Here is a 19051-nt window from a genome sequence, read left to right as displayed (position 1 = left end):
CAGAGGATGCTGCACTTGTACTAATGAAGCTAGACACAGTGCAGATGAGGAGCTTATGCAGCATGATTATTTTTTTCATTAGGAAAAAAAAACATCTAGGTAAAACTTGTCAGAAGTAATCAAGCCTTTTGCTGTGGAGTGATGAAATCGCTACCCCATTCACTGTTGGCATAGACTACACTTGCCTGTACACAACCAGCTGCAATCAGTACAATCAATTATTTATGGCACAGGGTGGAAATGAAAAAAACCCACAACAAAACTATTGCCTCTTGATTACCTGCCCTGACCTTCTTGAAACTTGCCTGGTGCTCCAGAAATCAATAAACATCAGTATTAGGGAGCTGAAAAACCTTTGTTCTACAACATTAACTCCTGCAGAACAGAGGAAGGAGGAAGGGGAAAAGAGTCATTATCCATACAAATGAGTACCCTTACCAGCCTCCTCATCACCAATTCCTGATATGAGAAACTTTGGACCAAGTGGGATGTTGAGCACAGCTAACATCACTAAACATATTTGACACTGTTCTTTTTCTAGTCACATCAATTCTTCACTTTGTAAAGCAACAGATCTAGTTTTCTTCTTTCCACTGGGCACGTAAGTACAGCCCATAGTAAAAAAAATAAGGTTTGGATGGCTATTGAAGTGTTCTGGCATTACTTTTCCCACATACTACCTAGTAAGTCAACTGAGGTCAGTGTGAAGCCTTCCTTTACCACTAAGAGTTTTCTGATTAAACTCTGAGCAAAGAAGCCCCGTAATAAAAAACCACAGCAGTGTGGCCTAACAGCAACCTGCCAAGCACCCTAACAGCAGCCACATGCTTCAGATGATAGATACAAGAATTTTTATGCAACTATGAGTAACCTCTTTGAAAAATGAGCCTCCCCTCCTATAATAGGCATGATAAAAATCTGCAAACACAAGCGACCCTTTCAAAACTAGACAAGCTCAGCCCTTTTGGAAACAGCCAATCCTTCTGGAAGCATCCTACATTTTAGGGCGCAGCTTTACTAGCATGTTTAGCAAGAAAGTCCCCCCAAAAAACAACCCAATTGAGACACTTTTCCTAATACCTCTCCATAAGGGAACACGAATGCCACCTGCTGGAAACAATAGGAAAAAACAGGGAAAGATATTCAGCAAAGCTTAAGTCGTGTATTTTTAAACAACCAGTTGAAAGAATCATGGTTATTTATGCTGCTCTCCAGTTTCTATTTAAGAAGTATGCTGGAGAAAATCCAGGTAAGCAAAATAAGGCACAGCGACTACCGTAGAACAGTAAGATTACATTTCAAGCACACTCAAGACTGGTTGCTGCAAAAAAAGGGTTGGTGGTTTCGTTTTCATGTTTGTGCCAAAGCAACCAGCCCAAAAGAACAAAAATGGAACCAAGCTGATCTTTCTGATGTGTTTAAAAGCTCAAACCCCAGCAAGTATTAAACTCATTTATTGGGAATCTTCTATTTATATCAAACTGTGCTATTGCCGAGACCTCCATTTTAACCAAGAGTCTTCATCTTCAAGATTTTCTGCCGTATCATAGTGCTATGCATAGCTACTATGAGTTAAAGGAACAAATTTAAGCAAGTTGCTAACCAAAGGTGACCAAGAACCTAGTGCACCTTGGAGATGACTAAGGTAACACAGACCAGGTGCATGATCACTCCTCCCATAGAACACGTTTAATTTTTCCTTAGAAAAACCTTACCTATTACAAGTTGTCACAAAGACTAACCTGCATTCAGTGGCTCAAAGCAGCAGAGCAGTAATCCTCTGTATACCCTTCCAGTATCTACATATGCAGATCAAAAGAAAACAAAATGAGACATCACGAGCATCATGCAGACATTACTCCCACCAAAAACTCAAAAGAAACATCATGTTTGACTTGGCAGAAAGCTGGAACGGCAAATAAAACCTAGTTTCCTTCACTGGCAAGTTAGACAGCAGCTTACCACCAGTAACTGCACCAGTTGCTCTGTGGGGGACCTAGTCAAGACAAAAGCATGGTACATTTTGGCTGCAAGTGTGGAAATCAACAGCAATACTTCGGAAGTTACAGAAATACTTTTATTAAAGTAAAAACTGTTACCTGCAAAGAAAAAAAAAACAAAACCACAATACACGAACTTGGCAGCTTTCAGCTACCAACAAAAAGAATTTAAATGTCTTCAGTCTTGACAACAGACTCCTGTTTATGACAATGTTTGTTGTTACACAGAATTTACAAGTGGAATTCTCAAGTTAAGTTTATTTTTTTCTTTTCATAAATTATGATTTCAATCACACCCTCTGCTTTCTAAGCTTGACCATCAGATCTACAAGTAAAGACATCAGGTACTAGCAGATTCCGGGACATGTTTTTCTTCATCACCTTCTGCATCTTCTTCTTCTACTTTTTCTTCTACTTTTTCTTCTGCTTTCTCCACCTGAGGTAGAAGGCCATCAAGGTACAATAGCAAACCTTCACTGGTGGAAGATCTAATCACCAACCTCTGCACAAAAGGACCTAGAAAACAAAGACCACCAACTCGGTCACACTTTACACACCACTTTACATGTCTCCAGGCTGATTTATCTTAGAACCCACACTGTTTCAAGCACATGAGCAGAACCAGAACTATAGAAGTACACACATTCGTTCAGCTCCAAGTTTAACATCCATCCCAGCAGACTGGGATCACAATGCAATCTATACTCTGGTGCTTTAAAAGGTGTAATTTGATGATTCCTTCAGTACCTCATCAGCAAAGTGCTCCCAAGCCTTAGAAAAATACAATTAAAGCTTCACACACACACACATTCCTCCTTAGAAAAACACAGTTAAAGCTTCACACACACACTCTTCCAACACATGACATAAGTGAACTTGTTACTGTAAAAGTAGTTTGAAGAAACTCTCTAAGACTCAATTTGGAGTTTTAGGAAGCAGCATTCTTTATTGCAGTGCTGGGCACATACGCAAATTGTTTTGCAAAGGTGAGCAGGCCCATTACCCTGCCAAAGCAGCCGTGTATTTAGCATACTCATGCATATTTACAGCTATTCCAGGAACTAGTTATAATATTTGCATCCTAATTACACATGTGCTTTCTTGTTGAGTGGGGGTCTCTGGTGGTCACCAGTAGTCTTCCTCACTGTGTTTACTGAATGACCTCAGTGTTTGCGCATGCTTGCAAGGTCCTAGTGCTGAGTTAGCAGTTGGATGTCCTTGCTTCTGTTCTGTGCCAGTCTCACTCCACGCTGCATGCCACTCTGCTATCTTGAAGGCCAGCATCCTTAGACTTACTGTCTCCTTAGTTGTTATAAGTCCCATGATGTTCCCTCCCCTGTGAGGCGAACATCGCTTTCTCTCTATGTATTAGTAAGTTAGAACAGTTTGGTCTATTCTACTATGTTAAAGGGACACACACTTGTTAGTTTAAAATTTCAGCTTACAAACTCAACTTTGAGGATTGGTACTGATTGGCAAGATATGGGGGGAAGTTTGTTGATCACCCAAATATTCCTCCATGACTAAGAGCACAAAAGAAACCATTCCTAATTCAGGATCCTTCCATGAGATGCTGAGAGAAACCTCCTGACAAGAAAAACTATGGAATTAGTCAGGTTTCCTGATGAGGGATTAAACAGATCTACATTATATTCTGAGAACATTTGCCTGGTGGTATTTTCAGTCTTCCATTAGATCAAGTGACTCGCAGGGGAATGCCATATTAGTGATAACTACGTATCACATACGGAAAGCCTGAAAGAAACTGAAGAACAAATACCTAAAACTAGCTGATCTAAGCAATCGATAGTTAGCAAGCACATCTAGACTCCATTGCTGCAAAGATGTGTTAATTACCATGTCTGCTTCCTATAAACAGCAAGTTATTTTAAATCAAGCCCGTAAGAGTCCCGCCACAAGAATAAAGCTTCATAATGCAAAATCAGTAGAAATGCTACTAAAAACAGAAGATCTTATCCTTACTTAACTAGGGTGGTGTAGCTCACATATAAACTCTGTAAGGACAGAAATAACACCACTTTCTGCTTCTGGTTTCTTGTATTTCATGTCAACCACCCCCTTATTTTTTATATTTGGGCTGAAATGCTTCTGAAGGCACATGTACTTGGCTTTTGCGGTCTGTCTTCTCTGTGCAGTAGTTACTATTAACAGCATCACTGGAGGAGATGCATGATTCTTTTTTGCAGACATTAATTCAATATTAAGATAAAAAGTTGTTTTCTTAGCCTAAACAAGGCTATTCTTCCACAAAATTGTGGTCATAAATCACCATTTCCACTCCAGCTAAACAGATGACATTTAAGTTTACTTCATTATGACAAAAAGCAGACAGTGTATTAATTGTTCACATTTTTTTGCTCAGAATAGTGAGCACAGCCAAAGAACAACACACAGAATTCACACCTTTCATTCCTTTGTAACCTCCTCCTTTTGCTTTCCCAACAGAAATTTAAAAGTATCTTTGTAATAAATAAAAAAATATAAATTGCGATACAACTTCAAGCAAGGCAGATAGATATTAACTGATGCACAAGTTTTAACATGGCATCTGCAGGTGGATTTTGAGTTCGGATTCTTTGTGTTGAGCCACAACAGGGTCAACCAGCGCACAACAGATGCTGAATACCTCCATGTCTCATCAGGATTTCCTTGTGTGGTTTTCATCTACTTAAGCATCAAGCCTGCAAACTTAGTTTTTTACATCATCGCACTGCTTGCCTTACAAAGACACTTACACAGTGCTGCGGTGTGATTACAGTTCACAATTCAGTTCTTCCTATCCCAAGGCAGACAAAGCAGCAAGGTCATTTAATGACACCCCAGTAAAGAACAGTAACTTCTTCGTTTTACTTGCTCTAACTTCAACTATGTCATTAGAAGAACAGCTACTTACCATAAGCCAATGGCTTGAATGTGCAGATATCATTGATAACTGTTTTTAGATTCGCAATTATCTGCTCAGTAGGCATATCCAGCTGAAAAAGGGTAATGCAAAGTTAGCCATGATGACACTTATACCCTAGATTAATAAATCTGAAAACACTGGGTATATATTTATTCAACTTTTGTTGAATAAGTGTGCCATTAAGGAGTTAGAAATCCCATTAAAAGCCTTATCCAAATGACTCACAGAAAAAAGTATTTTATACATGGTTATACGCTTATCATAACTTTCCATAATTCTACTTATGACATTAAATCCCCACAGCTCTCTAACAACAGGTAGCCTTAAAGAGGTGAAAAGTCTTTAAAAAAAAAAAAAAGAAGTATGTATACAAGTGTTTTTGCAAAAAGCTTACTAAAGAATTTGAGGAAAGAAGCTTCAATAAGGAACTGTCAAAGACCACAAAACAGATCAACTAAACAAACAAAAAAAAAGGCATCTAAAATTGAAGGCATTGAAAAGAGAACCAAATGAATCATTTAAAACTTATAAAGTGAACCAACACAGTTGCCAAAAAATTAATACCTTCATCTTCCCTCAAATACCAATCCCCTTAAACCATGACTGCTGTTCATCTCATCTGGACTCTCCTCAAGAACATATAACTCATGATCAAGACAGATGCCAACCTGAATCAAAGCCAGGGCTCACCTGTCTCTCAGGTCCTGGACAGCTTAACATGCATTTCTCAGACTTAACGTTCTGCTGCCATAATGCCCTGCTATGCTTGATTTAATTTGCTGTCTGGTCTCACCCATATTATCCACATATCTTTACCTGGATGAAAAATCGAGTTCTTTTTCTACAAGTTCCAGCTATGGAATTAAAAATAGCATTTTTCTCACAGAATTAACTGTATTTCAGGGGAGCATATAGTATAATTGGGGCTCTCTCTTCCTCTCTGCCACCTCCCCATGTAATATAAGCAGATTTTATTAGTATCTCATCTGTAAATGTGCGCAGTACATTGCAATAGAAATGCTGTCATACTCGACTACTCTCCTACAGATCTGGTCCATTAATATCTCTTTATGCTCTGCCAGCAGACTTACAACCCAAATGCAGTTCCTCTGCTACACATGCCAGAAGACATTTGTCTTTATCATTGTTACACTGATTGCAAAGTGCTTAATCACCCATAAATTAAGCAGACATGTTAATGCTGAGCATTTCACTGTGTGACAGACTCACCATGCTGTACTGAATTAAAAATAAAGAAGCCATTTAAACAAAACAAGTAACTGGCAATTGCTAATTAGAAACTTTATTTCAAATTAAGGTTTGAATAGTGTTTTCTTCCAATCTAACACTTCAATTATACAATTTCAGTGAGCTAGTTGACATTCCTCATCCGTAACCAAGTCTAGAAGCATTCAGAAGAGACAGAATTTGCAAGTTGCTCTGAAATTACAACTCCTCATAAAGATTTAGAAATATCATACATTACAAGACAGGACCGACCCATTTCAAAATATTAAGACATTAATTTATATTCTGTATTTGTTAAGACAGGAAAATAGGACAAAGTGACTTGCATTCAGTCAGAAAACATGGCACATCTCAAGAGAACACAAACCATCATTTACTTGAGATGCCAACAGCTCCATAATGAAAGCAGGTAATGCTCAGAGGTTTCCCAGCATTTCAAAATAGCTTCCACATCCAAGTAAATATTTCAGCTTCCAAATAAGTATTCCACAGTAAATCCCTGTGTATATACAGTCACTGTGTATCAGCACTTAGATACTGAGTTGAATTCAAGCCTTCAGCAACCTGACACCAACTACTCTGGACCAGATCTTCAGGGCTCTGCGAGCTACTCTGTTCAGATCGACTGCAGCAACCAATACAAGACAGTATCTGAAATATATAAATAAGAACTTGAGTCCTGAGCTTCCCTGAAGAATAACCATGCCTGCAGAGGGAGCAACTATCACTTAGTTTCTAGTCCACTTTGTATAAATGCAACCTAATCACAAAGTGCCTTATAAAATGACAGCATATACTATAATCAGAACACAGAAACTGTTACCTATCTTACCATTTCAAGTCTAGAACACGTCCCTCTAGAGCAGCATAAGGTGCTATAAAAAGGTGCAAAGCTATTTGTTCCTTTTTTATTTTAAAAAGGAACATAAAATATTTGTCTTGAGAGGGGTGTCCCACTAACTCTGCTGCCTAGAAGGAAATTGCCTCTTAATACTGAGCACTGCACAAGTTTCCCCAGAACAGATCACTTAAAACTGATTCATCAAGTCTCAACACTTCTAAATTTCTAGGGGATCTTCAGAAGACTGCAAGTGAATACACAGAAGAGCCACTCAGCTATTTGCTGGCTAAATACACAAATAAAAAAAATGTCCTGCTATTAAAACACTAGCTTTAACCACAGAGAAATGCTTTTCTGAACTGTATTTAGGGAACCGCATCGAAAGATCATTCAGAGCACTGAATCGGTACTGCAGACTTAACCACCAGGCAGTTCCTGTATAACACACATATAGGGAATCGCAGTCATGGCAGGGCAGAAACACTTGACAGAATATGAGAAATTATGAACACAAAATGATTAATGCTCTGCCAAACAAGATTACTGTCAGCGGTTTAACTCCATGCTTCAAGAATCAGAGGGCAGGAAAATAAAGCCAGAAATTAGCCAGTAAGAACACCCACAAGCAGACGAAGCAGAGCTGTTCTACACGGCAGAAGCAGCATGAGCACACACATCACACAAAACAGAGAAAGGAACCCAGTTCAAGAGCTCAAACAACCTCCCTCCAAAAAGAGGGAGTCCTGCAGATGCAAAGGTTATAAAGGATGAGGCTAACTCATCTACACCACAACAAACACCTTTAACTCCAACATGCATAACTTATGGCTGAATCTCTCTCTCATCCTGGACTTGTCAACTGTTGGAAATAACACTGCTGACAGGCAAGCTTTTCCATGTGGTGTTTCAAATAAAGAACAGCTCAAATATGTACCAAAAGACAACTATGCTTTTTGTGTTATTCCCTTCATCCCCCAATACATATATTTCAGTTCTTAAGCATCTGTAATGGCAAGACTTAACAGCTCTTCCTCAACTGTGGGACTGCTTTTCCCTGCACCTTTAAGGAGTTCAGAGCTAAGAATCCATGTGTCTTTTCTCTTTGAAGAGACACTAGCACTTGGGGCCTTCAATCCCACAAACAGCCAGGAGGCAGATGCTACTTCCAGTGCAAACTGACCCTTCTGTTTCCTGCCTTAACTCTTACTTCCATCCAACTGCACATTCTGTGCACCAAGTCTGAGATCTCTCTGGTTCAGTACACATCCCTTCATACTTTTAACCCTGTGAATAAAAACAGTACCCCTGTATACATGCCCCTTTCCAGAAAGGGCATCTCTAAGAACAAACCTTAAGGTTTCACCTCCTGAAACCATCTTACTCTGTTCCACAAGAAAACCACTTCATAGGCAACTCTCTGCAGATACAAAGACATGCTGGAATTCCTTCCTGGTGTCACATTTGGACTCTGATTTTTCTCAAGACGACTCCAAAGTTCCAAACAAAATTTTTTAATGAACAACAGCAACCTGTCTAGACTCAAGGCTTATGTCAAAACCCTAAAAAAATGCCCTCTGCAGATAGCTTCAATCTGAAGGAGATATCCCAAGTGTTCTCATTTGTCTCCCTTCTGCATTAAGCTCCACATCTTAGAGTAAGATTTTTGCATTCTCAGCTTCTCAACTTCAGATCTACTAATGAAATTTAACTGAGCTTTTCAAAGACATCGCAATTACAACTAAGACAACACCACTGAGGCTGCTGACTTCTGTGGGAACGCAGCATTACATCAAGCCACTGGCCAAAACTGAACCAACAGGCAACATAAGACAGCAGCACTACAGGGAAACCATCTCTTTGAGTAACGCCAGCTTGGCAGACTCCCAGAAACATCTACACTACTGTTTGGAATACAGCAATAGATCTTCACACTTCTGTGTTATTCACAAATTATTATTTTCCTCACTGATGAGATTTAAATTTTAAAGGCTCTTGATTTAGTGGTGAGCTGATATGCATAACACTCAAGGCTCTCTCAGCCTCCCAGAGCCTTGCCTGCACTCCATTTCCTTCCAGCGCCGCTGTGCAAACAGTAGGGAAACTAGGTCAGTTAAGAGTAGTAGCTAGAGAGTGTGGAGACTTCTTACACAAGCCATAACCACCACGTAATGCCCCTGTACACAACACATGAAAGTGTGACAGAGCAAGTCACACTGTGTGTGCAGTGCTGGAGTCACCTCTGTCACACAGGCGACTTGAACGTAGCACATAACAACTCTGTAAGTAAACTCTCACCACACTAATTCTGATCCAAAATGAAGAGTTCATTCATGAGGTCCTCTTGTTTACTTGCACAATGACATCTCTGGCTGCACCAAACCTTCTGGAGTGCCACAGGAACTGTGCTGCCCAGACACAGAACCCAAGGTAATATGTAACACCAAGATCTTACATCGCTAACAAGACATGGTCTGAACTTCAGAAACTCAAGCCACAGCTGCAGGACACCACACAAAGCAGAACCAACTGCAATTGCACTGAACACTGTCAATACATCAGCACTTTTCATCCACCTTTATCCAAAACCTGGTTTTTATTCTTTACTATACAAGAAGAAACTTCACAGTAAGTTTAATTTGCAGGGGTATTTTTAAGTTGACCTACAGTAGAAAGTGACCAAAGTTTAAGCAGTCCAAAGGAAAACCTGAAGAATACAGTCACAATACTACAAACCACAACTGACCTATGGATTCAAGGCATTTCCCACTGTCAATTAAACTTACTGACTGAACAGTTAAAGATACCCCCACCTGTATCAAAGTGAAACATGTAACACACTGTAGCAGAATAGTCCCATATCCCTCAGTTTTTACCATCATATAGACAAGAAAGCCCTTGAAATTCACATGCACAACTTGGAGCAGCTACCCAGAATTAATAAACTTGCTTATCTCTAACTTCGCCAGATAAAGCTTCATTGGTTACTTATCTTGTACACTTTCTTCCCGTACCAGTTATCAGTTAAAGGAAAACTAAAATTTAATCAGGCAGGATTACAAACAGACAAAACAGAATGAAGACAAGACACAGTTTGGATCAGGGAAAAGAAATGAAAAAAAACCCCACCAGAAAATATGTTCTTATATAACTCAATTTCTTCCATGACAGCAAAGTACAAATTAGTTTTATATTCCAGGTGTAAAGCAAACAGTTCTTGCTTTTTGCTCCAGTCCAGATCTAAACTTATCAAAAATAAATGAGTCTTTAATTATTAAGTTAAAGCAAACACTTTTCGATCCACCTGTACATATTGACCATGTACTTACAACCCATAGTTTATTTACTTAAAAGAATATTGAATAAGCTTTATTTTGCTCACAGAAGGCTGCTGGGGAGGGAAAGAGGAAAGGAAAGCCTGTGTTGTCAATTCACAAGGAGATTACTAGGAAAAGTACCTTTTTAATTCTATTTTGTTCATTATTACAACTCCTTGCCACAATACAGTGGCAAATACAGATCCCATTCTTGGCATCCTTAAGTTCTTAGTATCAGGTATGCTTTGCTCTCAGTTTTAGCTGAGCCATCTTCTGTGACCACACATCAACAACAGAGAGGGCTGACATCAGCTGAAGCCATGACACGAAGCCTATGAGTTCCATTTACTTCACAGCTCAGAACATACTTCGAAATCTTAAGAACACAAAGATTAAAAACATTTTTTTTCTCCTCTTTTAATGCTAACTTCAGCTCTGCTCAGTAGAATAAACTTAAGCACTCTATACACAACTTACTCTTGCTATTCTTGTCTTGATTACACACTCATCTTGTACTGTGTACTCAAGACCATCTCTGTAGAGTTGCAGCATTTTGGGAATATCACGGCCCAGGGAATCTAATTAAAAAAAAAAAAAAAGGCAAAAATGTTGTCTGAGAAATGCTTATTAGCATTTCTCAGAAATGCATATTAGCATTAGCCAAAATTAGCATTTTGGCTAAGTGTGATATTGGTCAAAAGAGAAATCATTCCATTAAGGCAGTTAAACCTAATAAAAACGTAGTTTTATGAACAACAATGCCCTCACACCCACTATCTAAATCATTTCTAGCTTCCCTCCTTCCTCCTTCATCAGCGGATACGAAGAGCTAATAGAGTAGGAAACACAACAAAGGTTTCACTTAAAATACAGAACCTGTTTGTGCATATATAAAACAAAGCTTTATTACCTAACACTATTAAACCGGCTTGAAAGACCAAAACCTAGAGTTAGGTTTAGAATACACACCAAGTCTTCCTTGAAAACAAAGTCTACAAGTGCGTAACAGCAAGGTTAAACACAACACGGAACACACTGTCCCAATCCAGCTATTCCCACAAGTCAAGAGAGCTGTTTCTTATCACAACTGCCAAGGCTCATGTGACAGATTTATACCATCACTCCATTGCTTCTAATACCAGCACTTCCTCTCCCATACATCTTTTGATGGCTCCAAGTCAAACTGGCCTTGGATAAGCTACAGTCCATATAAATTGCACAATAATGGCATAATGTAACTTTCATTTGTTCCAAGAAATAGCTGGAGTATTCTCTGTTGCAATGTTTCGGACAGGTTAATCAGTTTGTCTCAAACGTTTAGGAGCCTAAAAACACTGCCTGCACTTTGAAAACATGAAGACAGATGGAGCAGGGTTAAAGACTCAGTGCTTCACATAGCTCTATGTTTGACAAACACACATTTTTAATTTTCTCTGTATCTGAAAATACTAAAGCTTAAGTAACTCCATTGTTGAGTAGCAAAGGACAGAAGGAGCAGTAGCAGTCATGAAACTGAGATCCAAACAATTGCACAACAGTTCAACAACACAACTACCTCAGCGAGTACTGTTTTGCAAACTGTTTTGGCCTTCCTGAGTATTTTTATAATACTATTAGGGTTCGTCAGGATTAACAAGTATAGAGGCAATTAGTAGGCAAACTTACCTTGACTCTAAACCCACATGTGCCTGCTGTGGGAGAAAAACACAGTTCTACATTCCTAAAACTGCTCTTACCTAAAACACGTATTTCAGTCACATACAGTCTAACGCTCAATGTTAATTACACATACCCATAAAAAAATTTTGGGGTCACCTCTAGAGTGGTATCTTGTTCAGTATTTGAGATTTGTAAGAACAAACTGCTTCTTACTTTTTTTTGTATTCGGGTATTTCCGTCTGAGTTTGCTCCTTAATGGTATTAGCTTAGGTATTATTTCGGGAACAGCTATGTAAGAGTCCACTTGGATTTCATCTTCCAAAATCTACAATGAAAACAACTAAATACATTTAGGAACACAATAAATTACCTCAGTACACAAGCTGACCTACAAGCATATCCAAGCATAGAAACCCATCTCTCACTCTTCTTACTGGCTGTTAACTTCAAGCCAGAGTTCATTGGACACGAGGTTTCTTATTCCCTCCCCTGCTCAACCACTGTTTAAGTTAGAATATTTATATAAATCATAAAAAACAAACAAAAAAAGTAAAAAAATACCCATTTGATTAATTCAACTCCTCCCACAACAGCAGCTCCATTCGCTCGAGCTACTTCTGCTTCTTGCTCATTCTGTTGAGAGAAAAAAAAATTAAAAAAAAAAATCAATAACATCTGTACTACCAACTACTCCATATCAACAGCACTGAACAGGTGATTTATCTTGAACAACTGGGTATAAAACCAGGCTATTTACAGGCTAAGAAGGATGATTTGAGGCAATCAGGGACCAAAAATATCTAATGCTGGTGATTTAATATAACAGCAAAACAACTCTACTCCACATCCCAGTAAGAATAGAAGACAAGTCTTTATTCAGCTTGTAGTGGAGAAAAGCCCATTCCATTTGCTGAGGTGCTCTATCGAAAGCCCTTTCTCTCCCACCTCCATCCCTTGGAAATGACAATGAACCATTGACCGGATGGACCCAACATCTTACTCTAAGCTTAAAGAAAAGCTCAAAACATACTACTAAAACCCACTGTAAAGTAATGCTTTCCAGCTCCTAAAGGCACTGTTACACTTAGGCTTCAAAGAGAACTTAGTAGTTAATCTTCTCTGTCCTCTACAAGGTTTTGCTTTTAATAGTCTGAAATGTGGGAAAAAGCATCAGTTTTGTAAAAACTTTGGCTCAAGCTTTTGATACAAGCAGATTTACGTGATGCAAAGACAGAATCAAGCTTTCCTTACATGAATAAACTGAAAAGCTCCATACTTCCATCCCAAAGCAGTGTGTTTCAGTTGCTCAACCTTTTTCCGCACATACGCCTTCACAAAGCATGGCATCTCTTACCCCATATGAATTTGAGTGAAGAGCAAAGGTTGTGATACAGCACCAAAGAACCTGGCATGCTTGGGTCTTCTCTGCTTGAATCTATTCTGTAGGAGGATTCTCCATTTGTAGCTGAGTTACAGAGTTTTACAAAACTGAAGCCTAAAGGATAGTCAGCTAAATCTGTGCCAGTTCTCTAGCAAAATTTTATGCAGATGTGTGCAGGTCTATTCTGATAGAATTATTAACTGTCAAATAACAGCAGCAGAGGCTGAAACTGCTCTCATGCAGATGCTGCAGCTGCTCTCCACACCATTTCACATTAGTGAACTCCTAGGAGAGCAGAGAAAGGGTTCAGGGCAAATGGATGCTAAATTGTTTAGGGTTTTTGAAGAGGAGTTACTTTCCCCTTCTCCCCTAAACATATCCTGTTAAAGTGTATATGCCTGAATAATACCTACTTCTAATCCGCACTGCCTACTAAGGCTTAGAACAGGATGGCTGGACACAGCTGCTATGCTAAACCATTTGCCTGTATTATAAAAAGGTCACAAAGGTTCTACTCCGTAAATGATCTTTAATCATCTCTTCCTTAGTCACATCTATGCAGATGCTTACTTCCAAAGTGCACTGCTAGAATCATCTATGTATACTTAAACCTATCAAGATGAAGGAAATCCTTTAAGGTGCTTATTAATACATTAATATGATGCTGAAGACGAATCCTAGACAGACTTAAGAACTGTGTAAAGCGTCCACAGAGTCTTCTTGACAAAAGGCATAGTACTTGTTGTGCTGAAAAAGCATGCTAGATACAGAAAGAATATAAAGCAAGTAATTCAGCCTTACCCACCTCTGTGAAAACCAAGACCTTATTCGTTTGATCTGAAAAGCGATATGGAAGAAGAACAGTGCTTGTAAATGGTTCCACTTTTTTCTAATAAGAAAGAAAAATATTAAAACAAATTAAAAAAAAATAATAACCATGACTTAAGGGCAAGTCACACAACTGCATGGAGTTGGTCCCCTAAACAGCAAACTTACCCACAATCTCCTTGCACAGAGGTCATATCGAACAAGCACAAGGTGCAAGACTTGACTGCTTTTTTATGTCCAGTATATTCTCAAGACTAAACATAAGTGACATGAATTAATTATGCTGGAGCTTGCTGGGGTCAGTGACTCCAGGGCAGGATTGCTACCAGGCTTTGGTGCAGTGAATAACAAACATCGAGGTGCTGCAGTTGCACCTTATTAAATGTTGATTCTCATGCAACAGACAACACAAACCTCATGTGCCTGTCACAGAGCCTTAAGAACATCACATGGCCCCTGAAAGCAGGAGCAAGAGCTCTGCATTTTGTTAAGCATGAACTTATTTTCTGGCTCAAAGGGACTCCTGGTATATCAAAGAGATGTTTAATTACACATGTGAAGAAGCCAACTCTCAAGTGGCCCATTTTCTACTTATCAGGGAAGCAAAGGATTTAGGGAAAGACTGAAGAGTGCTTGACAACTTCAAAGTCAGACAGGTCATAGGCAAACAAGTGATCACGTATTTTCAAGGAACATTATTTTTAAAAAAAATCAAAACAAGGTGGCAGACAGAAACAGGAAGAAGCTTGTCCTTACAATAGTAAGGACAATCAGTAACAATCATCCCAGAACAAAACACATACATGATTTTGGGAACACATCTTTAAGCAGAAAGCCTGAAGAGATATAAACCTTAGTTTGATCAGTTCTGTCCATAAATGGATTTTAGTCACATAACAGCCTGTTTTCAGAACCCTCAGCGGTGCTATCTTCACCTCAGAAGCGTGAGGAATGTTAGACAATTATACATGTATAAAGGCACAAAGCCAGCCATAAAAGCCACCGTTATTCTGACAATCAGAGTAACTGCAAGAGGCAGCCAAGAACAACTGCAGCATCTGCTCTGCATTTATGGACTTATGCACTTCCCATGTTTATAAAATAAAAGTATCAACATTTGTTAACACTTCCAACGTACCTTCTTCTGTAGTGCCATATCTAGGAACACGTTAATATAGACAAACTGTTTGGGGTAAGTGAAGTCCAGTTCCTGAAATTTCTTTAGCATCCCCACAGCCTTTTCCACTTCATAGGATGGGCGCTCATAATGCCACGTCAAGTAGACATCATCCACAGGCTTAGTCATCAGTGGCCGCCTCCTGGGTACTTGCTTCTTTTTTGTCTCTTCCTGCTTGGTCTTTTGTGAACTTCTGTTTGCAGGTCTGAGACAAAAAATATTGTTAGATCATCAACTGATGGGTTTGGCACATATTCCTTGAGAAAAAAGTATATATTGCTATATGTCACTTATTAAGTAACAATTAGTTAATGAGGTCCCACACAAAGATGAACAGGATCCCTAAACTCATCCCAATTACTTGTCTCAGATGTCAAGACAGAAATCAAACCCTCAGAAACCAAAAGCTCTGAAAGCAATTAAGCTTCTCAAACAACACCGCCACACTTGTGCAGCACCAAACCAAATTAAGGACTTCTTGCTGTATGAGAGCAAAACCAGTTGAAGATAAACACACCAGCTTTCACAGGTCTTGCTTTCACATGAGCTGGTAGCAGGCACTGTGCCCAAGCTGCTTCTGAACTGAACAACTCCCACCCACCTTCTTGATAATGAGAAGAAGCCACATCTGAAGGGGTTTCCATAGTATTATAGTAGATGACAGCAGCCCTACTTTCTTGAAAAGTTTTCTCCTCCCTTTCCTGTATCATTTAGCATGGAGTTAACAAACAACAGCCCAAATCCTTATTTTTCTCCCTATTTTCAAGGGCTCCCAAATCAAGTTAAAAAAAATAAAGTAATAGTCAGGTACTCCATTCCTCTAGTAACTATGGTGAACAACTCTCCAACACTTCAGAACACTTGGGATACAAACACACTTAACTCTCCAGTACACAGGGGTAATTTTTATTTTTCCCACTTATATTGTAATGTTAAAGTGACAACAAATTAAACAATAAAAACCAACTTAAAGCAAGAAGAGGAACTATTTGAAGCCAGCTCCATAAGCACACCAGCTTTTGTGCTGGCAGTACTCCTTGAGCTGTAATCCAACTGTACCCTCCAAAAGCACACAACAAAAGTATCAAGTAAAATTGTTACACTTATTATTACAAGAGTAACACAAAACGTTCCCTCCGAGTCTAGCTCAGAACGCTTCTCTCCAGGCTGTCTCTTCAAGAGCTCGCAGGATGCCACCAAGGCCAGCTCGGCTGTGACAGCAACGCTGCAGAGACCGAAACCACACACGCTCCCCAGCCACCACTTAAAGACCCCCGAGGGCTACAGCAGCCACTTCGGACAGAAGGAGACACACTCACTTCGCGGCCGCAGCGTAGAGCCGGACAGGCGCCGCGGCGCTCACCATGGCAGAGGCGGCAGCGAGGCGCCGGTCAAGCCCAGGGATGATCCACCCGCGAAGAGGCGCCAGTACTGTGAGGGAAAAGCAAACACCACCTCAGATAAGGCTCCCTCGCCTCACAGTTCCCGCCCTGACACCCCACCATCCCTCAGAGACGCCCTACACCACGGCCAAGGGGAAACCCGCCGGCTAAAACAAGAAAAGAGCCACTAGCCGACACGCCTTCCCGGCGGAGAGAAACCGCGAGGCCCCTTCACCTCTACAGAGGCAGCGGCCAGCGTGCGCCGCCATCTTGCGCTGCCACCGTGGTGCAACGCGGAAAGCGTCCCCCGGAGGTGGGGTCGAGTGCTTCCAGTGGTAACCGGAAGTCCCTGCGGCGTCACCCGCAGGACGCCCCCCGTCCGCCACTACCGGGGCCCACCGTTCCGCCGATCCCCCTTTCCGGCTTGTGCCCTATGCCAGGTGTGGGAGCCTGATTAAAAGTCTCCAGCACGGTTCTTAACCGGCCTCAAAGGCGGCCTCAGTACAAATTGGGGCTGAACACAGCAGACGTCTGTGCTCAGACGGTGTTCAGTGGGCACGGCCTGCCCCAGAGACACCCAACAGGGCAGCCTCTCCTGAGGGAGAGACAGAGACACTTCCCTAAGAAACTGGCATGTTTCTATCTGAAATAAACATCCGTGTGGGTTCATCTTGGCTGCTTCCCGCTAAACGTTTTTTGCTGTGAGTCCCAGGAAACTCAAGAGAGAGGTTTTCTGCCTGACATCACTCTTGTTGATTTGCAAATGGGAAAAGACCTGCCTGATCCACACACCTATGCGTGAAGGACTTGGTTTAACTGGGTCCTAAAATGTTCAGATAGGTGTTGTAAACTATAATCCCACCTCTTGCTATATGCACACTCACGAAAGGAGATCTTTTTATGCTACACTGACATGCCTTGGACTAGAAACATCCCACCTCCAGCGGTTTCATTGCCCTACCTGATAAATGTGTGTCCAAGAATATCCTCTAAATTCAATCAGATCATTCCTGATCCAAACTCTGAGCTCAGGCTCGCCTTATCCATTGGTTTGTTTGGAAATATTTTAAGAAATCTGACTGTCAATGATGCTAGGTGTTTTCTTGTGGTGAGGGATGATTCACATTGCCTCTGTAAGGACCTCATGCGCTGCAAAGAGCCAGTAGCTGTCAGTTATGTCTCGTTCCCTGATACGGCAGGGAGCCTCTTGAACTAGAACAGTTAACCGTCAATCAGATGTATGAGCATACGTAAAACAAGTTGTAATGAAACTGATATGTTCATCCAATGTAACTATACACTCGATTTCCTGGGAATGGATCGAAATGGAGAGGTGTGAGGGCAACAGGAGCAAAAAGAACCCAACTCCTCTGTTAGAAAGTCTCACTGAGGAGTGAAGAAGCGTTAATTTAAAGCACAAAGGCAGAACGGGTTTTGGGGAAGGGTTTTTTTTCCGCTGGGTGTTAGGTGTGTGTTTCCTGTAGTGATGGCAACATGTAATGCAAGACTCGCTGCGTGACCATTTAATACGCACCCGTGATCATGTAGCAACCTGCATTCTCCATGGCCTTCCTCCACAACTCGCCAATCCCGTTGTGAGCCTCCAACTTGTTAGACACAAAGTCCTGATGTGGGTCATGGATTTTGGACCTGGGAGGGAAATATGGGCTCCCATTCCTGATTACTCACTCACTCTGCAGCCCATTTCCTATCAAAGCCCCTCGCTCCTTCTGCAATTCCTGCTCTCTCAGCATAAACGACCTTCTTCGGGTCAGCATGACTCCAGGCAGCTGCAGTAGAAAGCAAGTTTGAATCAAAAGTCTCTTGGATCTATCACCCAGCTGCCTCCCTCCACTTTACTGGTGATTTATTCATATCCCCAGCACAGGGCTGCCCCACAGGCCAACAGGCAAAGATCTACATGACCTCTCCACCCCTCACTGATGCTTTTATTTTAGCCTTCAATCCGCTTCTCCCTCTCGGTAGGCCCACATTCCTCCTCACTGAACATGGAAACGGCCACCACAAGGATTTCAGTGTGTTTGGGGGAAGACAGACTTCTGATATTTACCTGTGCCTCCTTGCTTCAGCTGCCTAGAAGAGCATCCCTTGTCTCACATGGCTCTCTACAACTGAAATCTGGGCACTGAAAGGCATTTCCCAGGAACAGGGCTCCTACCTGTGGACCACCACTTCCTCGGCACCCACTCCGGAGAGGGCTCCTGGCTGCCGCTACCATAATCATTAGGTAAAACCGGGGTGTCGTCCCAGCCTAGGCCGGTGTCCCCCGGGCCG

At 40.9% G+C, this 19051-nt stretch overlaps 1 protein-coding gene across 3 annotated transcripts; it reads right to left on the bottom strand.

Moving 5' to 3' along the window:
- Positions 1 to 2055: 2055 nt before the first annotated feature.
- On the bottom strand, positions 2056 to 19026 carry MRPL1 (mitochondrial ribosomal protein L1). 3 transcript variants are annotated; one of them, XM_062614147.1, is made up of 10 exons: positions 18828 to 19026; positions 18446 to 18546; positions 16694 to 16805; positions 15336 to 15579; positions 14175 to 14258; positions 12550 to 12621; positions 12202 to 12313; positions 10807 to 10907; positions 4915 to 4996; positions 2056 to 2516 (listed from the first exon to the last, which is right to left on the bottom strand). In XM_062614147.1, the coding sequence occupies exons 2-10, from the start codon at positions 18459 to 18461 to the stop codon at positions 2341 to 2343; spliced, it is 999 nt and encodes a 332-aa protein (XP_062470131.1). In that variant the 5' UTR covers positions 18462 to 18546; positions 18828 to 19026; the 3' UTR covers positions 2056 to 2340. The 3 variants fall into 3 exon arrangements, with proteins under 3 accessions (XP_062470131.1, XP_062470129.1, XP_062470130.1); XM_062614145.1 differs by lacking the exons at positions 18446 to 18546; positions 18828 to 19026 and adding an exon at positions 16992 to 17124; XM_062614146.1 differs by lacking the exons at positions 18446 to 18546; positions 18828 to 19026 and adding an exon at positions 16992 to 17124 and having other exon boundaries at positions 15336 to 15567.
- Between the last annotated feature and the right edge of the window lie 25 nt (positions 19027 to 19051).

Source organism: Pezoporus occidentalis, unplaced genomic scaffold, assembly GCF_034315485.1.
Source record: "Pezoporus occidentalis ecotype Australia unplaced genomic scaffold, CSIRO_AGI_Poc_V1 ctg172, whole genome shotgun sequence".
Lineage (NCBI taxonomy): Eukaryota > Metazoa > Chordata > Aves > Psittaciformes > Psittacidae > Pezoporus > Pezoporus occidentalis.
The sequence above is the reverse complement of the archived record's forward strand: the minus strand, read 5'-3'. Positions and strand labels throughout refer to the sequence as shown.